This window comes from Carica papaya, chromosome 1, assembly GCF_054855325.1.
Source record: "Carica papaya isolate Zhongbai chromosome 1, ASM5485532v1, whole genome shotgun sequence".
Taxonomy (NCBI): Eukaryota; Viridiplantae; Streptophyta; class Magnoliopsida; order Brassicales; family Caricaceae; genus Carica; species Carica papaya.
Genome location: NC_142309.1, coordinates 1,159,307 through 1,165,979, shown reverse-complemented (window position 1 = coordinate 1,165,979; position 6,673 = coordinate 1,159,307). Strand labels below are relative to the sequence as shown.

The 6,673-nt window shown below is 34.5% G+C and overlaps 2 protein-coding genes across 2 annotated transcripts; both read left to right on the top strand.

Moving 5' to 3' along the window:
- Positions 1-675: 675 nt before the first annotated feature.
- LOC110809417 (ARM repeat superfamily protein) lies at positions 676-4,377 on the top strand. Its single transcript, XM_022035607.2, has 2 exons — positions 676-1,224; positions 3,267-4,377. Exons 1-2 carry the CDS (start codon positions 872-874, stop codon positions 4,105-4,107), a joined length of 1,194 nt encoding a protein of 397 aa, XP_021891299.1. The 5' UTR covers positions 676-871; the 3' UTR covers positions 4,108-4,377.
- Positions 4,378-4,528: 151 nt separating this feature from the next.
- On the top strand, positions 4,529-6,556 carry LOC110810273 (putative aquaporin NIP-type). The gene is made up of 5 exons (XM_022036755.2): positions 4,529-5,348; positions 5,426-5,647; positions 5,734-5,931; positions 6,023-6,084; positions 6,165-6,556. Exons 1-5 carry the CDS (start codon positions 5,214-5,216, stop codon positions 6,358-6,360), a joined length of 813 nt encoding a protein of 270 aa, XP_021892447.1. The 5' UTR covers positions 4,529-5,213; the 3' UTR covers positions 6,361-6,556.
- The last annotated feature ends 117 nt before the right edge of the window (positions 6,557-6,673 follow it).

Here is a 6,673-nt window from a genome sequence, read left to right as displayed (position 1 = left end):
TTTAAAAGAGAAACAAAGTTGTGTGGCCTTTGTTGGATTTCCATAAATTCGAGCTTTTAATTTATAAGTAGTGAAGTCTTATCAAATATAATATTTGGGTTTAAGAAATAATTCAATTAGTAAATTATAATTATTTAATTAAGCATAAATTTAGCCGTATAAGCTTTTTAGTAATTCAAAATTTTAAATTAACAAATAATATTTAATTATTTTTTTATATTAAAATACTTTTTTTTTTTTAAATGTCAACGATGTTGAAACTCAAATCAAAGCGAAGACCCACAAAATTTTATACTAAATTACTTATTAATAAAAATAAAAAAATTAATATTTAAATATTAAATTAATAGGTTTAATCAATTTTAATATAAGTTAAAAAAGTAGATAAATTAATTTCATACGCCTTGTAAAAAATTATTATTTTTGAAGTTAAAAATCTACTCGATCCCAACAGCGTGCATAATAAACCAATCGCGAGTTTACAAATCAATTCTTAAAAAATAGAAAACAATAATAAAATCCCATAAAAAATTGAAAATTTATTTATTTATTTATTTTTAAAAAAGAAAATTATAAATATGAACATAACACGTGGGAGAAGTATAGGCGTATATGTATCTATATATATATATATATAGAGGGAGAGAGATATATATATATATACATGTGTTTGTGTTATGTGGCCACCTTAACTGTTGCTTAACGCTGCACCCACAAATACAACAATTCCCTCACCTTCACCTTACGTTTTCTCTCTCTCTCTCTTTCTCTCTTTCTCTCTTTCTTAAATCTTCTCTGATTTTTTTCTCTTTCTTCCATCTGTCTCTCTCTCTCTTTCTTTCACTTCCATACAACTACCCACCGTTCTTCCATGGACGGGGCAGCAGAGAACCACACCACCTCCTCCTCCTCTTCGTCGTCGTCGTCGTCCTCCTCCTCCCCGGACACCAATCTCGACGTTGTCGGTGTGGCGGCGGTTTCGCCGTCTTCGTCGTCGACGTCGGCGGTTCGTCAAGCTCTGTTACTCATCCAATCCGACGATGGTGATTTGAAGCTTAAAGCGGCTAAGGAAATTCGGCGGCTCACCAAGACTTCACAGAGGTGTCGACGTCTTCTCTCTGAAGCTGTACAACCACTCGTCTCCATGCTCCGACCGGACTCGTCTGAGTCGCATCACGAGTCAGCTCTCCTTGCTCTCCTTAATCTCGCCGTTAAAGACGAGAAGTATGTTCTCTTTCTCTGACAAATTCTCGTCTTGTTTTGGTAATTCAAATTTACATGGGCCTTTTTTTTTTTATGATTTCGAATGATTTATTTATTTTTTTTAAAAAAAAAGTTTGGGAGATTTGTTTTAGTTCATGGAGTTTTTTTTGGGTTTCGTGAATGAATTCATGGGTTTTCGGAATTCTTTTTCCGGAATTCAGCGTTCGACGGGTTAGGAATTTTTTGTTGATTTTTCTTCGCTTGATTTTTCGTTCACTATTTCTTTTTTTAACCCTTTCCTGTTAATTTAATAGTATTTTCCTCGGATTCATCACGCTACAGTCACAAGCTTCTGTTCTATATTAGTTTCCCACACGCAACTTTTTCTTTTTCCGGTACTTTTTTCTTTAATATAACTAATTTCTGATTGGTTGGCCGGAAAATCGGATTTCTTCTTTTCTGTTTCTGCAGTAGTTCCGGAATACCCCATAATCTTCTCTTAATCATTTTTTCAGTAGAAAACGGAACTTTCAGAAATTGATATTTTTAGAAGAGCCTCTGTTAAGATGGAATCAAATTTTAAAACCCACTTTTGACCGTAAATTTAATATTGAATTGAGTTGATTTTCTAAACAAGATATTAGTTGAATCTTACGGTTGCACCGGTTGTATTTAATAAGATATAATACTGCGTTTATTATTTTCCTTGGTTTTCTTGGCAAACAAACAAAGTATCATCACTGACATGGTGATAACCGATAAGAAAGGATGATCCAAAAGTAAACTGTGAAATTGGGTTGTGGATAACTTTGCTTTGTCTGGTCAAGTTTGGATTCTCTCAGTAAATCCTTTAAAATAAAATAAAAAAGAGTTGAAGATAGTTTCTTCCCCTTTTGGCTTTTTTCTTTTCTAGTATCTTCTCTCTGAAGTTATCATCTCATTATAGTGGTTAGTGAGGCTGGGAGGTAGAATAGAGAGTTAAAACTATCTTATTTTTGCACTTTTCCATATGTTTTACTTTTTAATTTCTCTCACTTTCTAATGAAGATTGAAAAGCCAAATTTGCTTTTGGTTTCTCATCCAAGACTGTCTTTTCTTTTAGTTGAGGTAATTGGAAGGGGTGGTTGGGGTTCTTTTGCTTTAGTTTTAAGCAACCAAATAGGTTTAAACTGAAAAGAAAAGAATCAAACAAAAATGGGTTATCAAGAAACTTGTAGAAAAGATTATCCATTTTGGTAATGTTGCTGGTGATTAAGTGGTTGAATCAAGACTAGCCATACTCATTACACTCCCCCTTTACGGTCCATTCAGCTTGTGTTGATAACTAAATCTATTTGAGCAAAGGGTGCATCGAAGATTCAAAGTAGGTCGGCGAAATGAATGGAGCATATAGTTTTTTTGCAAGTTGAATGTGTTAAGAATGGTTGAATTTCAGATTCAGATTCCTTTCTTGCATTATAGAATGGTTGAATTAAGACTAGCCATACCCGTTACACTTCCATTTAAAGTTTATTCCGCTCGTGTTAATAACTAACTTATTTGAGCAGAGGATGCATCAAAGATTCGAAGTAGGTCGGTAAAATGGATAGAGCACACAGTTCTTACCCAAGTTGAATGCATTATAGAACGGTTGAATTTTAGGTTCAGATCCCGTTCTGTTTTTTCCCTTCATGTCTGTCTAAATTGAAAGCAGAGATCAAATACTTCAACAGTTGAAAGATGAGCTGACAAATTTAGTTACCTTCATATGATCTCAAGTGGATGATTGGAGAAACTAGGGAATAAATAAAGCTGTGGTGAGAATGTTGGTAAAGAAAATTATTTACTTATAGATAGCACAGATACTTACCAGTGGCAGGACGTGATGCAGTTGAATCAATTTACAATTGCTATATAACCACCGTTTTGTATGAGCATGGCTTTCGAGATAATGCCTTCTAGGATTTTAGTTAATTCGTTTATATGTCTTAATCTTAATCTAGTATGCTTTATCAGAAAATTGTTCCTGTTCATGTTCTTTATTGTAAAACTTGCTCTTTGATTTTCATTGTGACATTTTGCAGGAACAAGATTAGTATTTTGAAAGCTGGTGCATTAGAATCAATTATCGGTTTCCTGCAATCAGGAAGTTCAAACCTACAAGAGTATGCAACTGCAGCTTTACTTACACTCTCTGCTTCTGCAGAAAACAAGCCAGTTATTGGTGGTTCTGGTGCAATCCCCCTTCTTGTCAAAATCCTTAAACATGGAAGCCCACAAGCCAAGGTAGATGCAGTGATGGCCCTCTCCAATCTGTCTACTCTGTCAAGTAATCTCAACACAATTCTTCAAACAAACCCAATTCCCTCCGTAGTTAATTTACTCAAAACCTGCAAGAAGTCTTCAAAAACAGCAGAAAAGTGCAGCGCTCTACTAGAGTCCTTGATGGATTTTGACGAGGGTAGAACTGCACTAACAGATCAAGAAGGTGGGATTCTTGCTGTTGTTGAAGTGCTTGAAAATGGCTCTCTCCAAAGTCGAGAGCACGCAGTTGGAGCACTCCTCACTATGTGTCAGAGTGATCGATGTAAATATAGAGAACCAATTCTTAGAGAAGGGGTAATCCCTGGACTTCTTGAGCTGACAGTGCAGGGAACACCCAAGTCTCAGGCAAGGGCACAGACCTTATTAAGGCTGCTTAGGGACACTCCATATCCAAGATCAGAGCTTGAACCAGACACGCTAGAAAACATCGTCTGTAATTTAATCTCCCACATCGATGGAGATGATCAGTCCGGTAAAGCGAAGAAAATGCTGGCTGAGATGGTGCAAGTTAGCATGGAACAGAGCTTGAGACATTTACAGCAAAGGGCTCTTGTCTGCACACCATCTGATCTGCCTATTGCCAGTTGCACTTCCAAATGATGATCAGCTTTTGTTTTCTTCCGTCTTCCTCCTGTGGGTTTGTATGATACAATTTTCCACTGTAGAAAAAAAAATATATATATATATATACATATATAATAAGATATACTTAAGAAGAAAATGCCAGTCCAGGCCTTTCTCGTGGTATCGGGTGACTGGTGAGTACCAAATAAAGTGGAAATTATAATTTTGTACTTGGCTTGTAAAGTAAACCTTTGTATCAAACGTTAATTGTATCAGTAAAAGGTTTTTATCCTCGTATTGTCTCCATTTTTGTCTGCAAATCTTGGTTGGAAACTTTTCAGACATGTTTAAAGTTAAAAGATTTCTGGAGCAGGGTAGATAGTCAAGAAGAAGTATATACAGAGCAGGTACGAGACTCTGTAAATTTATATTGACTTGTTTTTACCAGTTCGTTATTTCTTTCTTCTTATATCGAATGTTGGATTCTTCTAATAATCAGAGGTAAGAAATTTCTTGAATTAATTTATAATTTCCTTAATTTGTTGGTGGGTGAAGTTCGGTATCAGACAGCAAATAGAGGGTGTTGATTTAATGTTTAACAATAATTAGCAATGTCATTATCATGTTGTTAAGTAGTAATTAGAGTTAATTATGATTTGTGAGAAATTAAAATGAAGCGCTGAGATGATGGTGATTGGCTGTAATATCATAACCAAGAATTATTTTTTAAGAAAATTTAAATTACTTTTTTCTTTTTTAATTTTCGAATTTCCAATATTTTCTTCCCTTTTTTATTCTCTAAATTAAAAAAAAAAAAATCTAAACACATTTGCAATTAGGATATTTATAATTAAAATTCACTTGGTAATTATTCAATATATACATATTATTTTAAACAAATTATTAAATTAATTAACTTTTTACTTAGCCATCTTCTAAACAAATTCTTTAGAAGATAAGATTCAATCCCACTAAAATCGTTGTAAGTAACGGTTTCTACTCGTATCTATTGTAACCCCTCTAAACCCCTTTGATTCACATCTATACATACAGCAAATACTTACACTCTCACTCTCACTCTCACTCTCCCTTCAAAACCCTACAAAACCCATCTTTAGTTTCTTGTTTTTCTTCCTCCAACAATGGCTTCCAAGAACGATTCCATCGAAGAAGTACCTCCCGACGTAGAAGAAGAAGGCACGGCCACCTCAACTAACAGACTCGAACCCACAAGCAAAAATTCGAGCAATTTATGGGCTTTTACACTTGCTCAAAAGGTAATTAATTACCTTTTATCGTGATTATCATAGTAATTAATTAGCGTAATTTAAGTTTAATTTTTGTGATTATGTAGGTAATTGCAGAGTTGGTAGGTACCTACTTCATAATATTTTCTGGGTGCGGCGCAGTTGCAGTGAACAAAATTTATGGGTCGGTCACGTTTCCAGGAATATGCGTGACGTGGGGATTAATAGTTACGGTGATGATTTACACCGTCGGACATGTTTCCGGCGCTCATTTTAACCCCGCCGTTACTATCGCTTTCACAATTTTTCAAAAATTTCCACCTTCGGAGGTATATTTAATTAATTTACAACATTAAAAAATAAAATAAAATAATTAAATTTTAATAATTTTATTATTATTATTATTGTATTGCAGGTACTTTTTTACATTGTAGCTCAGTTCCTGGGTTCGATTCTCGCTAGCGGAACATTAGCTCTGATGTTCGACATAACTCCGAATGCTTATTTCGGAACGACGCCGGTTGGATCCAACGGTCAATCTTTGGCTATAGAAATCATCATCACCTTTCTCTTAACGTTTGTAATTTTTGGTGCTTCCATTGATGAGAGAGCGGTTTGTATATATATATATAATATATATGATATGCGTATACGGTTAAGGATTAATTAGTCTTTAATGGGATTTCTACTGTTTAATTTGACAGATCGGGCAATTAGGAGGTATTGCTGTTGGTATGACTGTAATGTTAAATGTCTTCGTAGCGGGGTGAGAATCCAAATTTATTTTGGTGTGATTTACAGTATGTGTTATACAAATTTTATGTACGTATGTGTGCGGATTTGCAGGCCAATTTCAGGAGCTTCGATGAACCCAGCGAGGAGTCTGGGGCCAGCATTTGTGAAGCATGAATTTAAAGGACTGTGGATATATGTAATAGGACCAGTTGCCGGAGCAATTGCAGGAGCTTCTGCATACAGCTTGGTTAGAGCAGGAGACAGACCATCCGAGACACTCTCTTTTCTCACCGGATCATCGAAGTAATTAAGTAATATTCAGTATTTTTAGATGGTTAATTAAGCAAATTAATTAATGTTTATTCTTAATTACTCTAGATATTTGATGGGTTTAAGTGTTTTTGTTTGGATTTATTTGGACTTTATAATAGATAGAATGTGTAAATCCAGGAAAATATATATTTTATTTTCGTTTGAAAAATAATTTAATCAAACATTATATTATTTTTTAAAACTCATTTTGATATATATATTTAAAAAATAAAAGAAAACAAATCTGACTGCGACTTACCGTGGACGCTCCTCTCGCCCGCAAGTAGTATTTAAATCAACACTTCGCA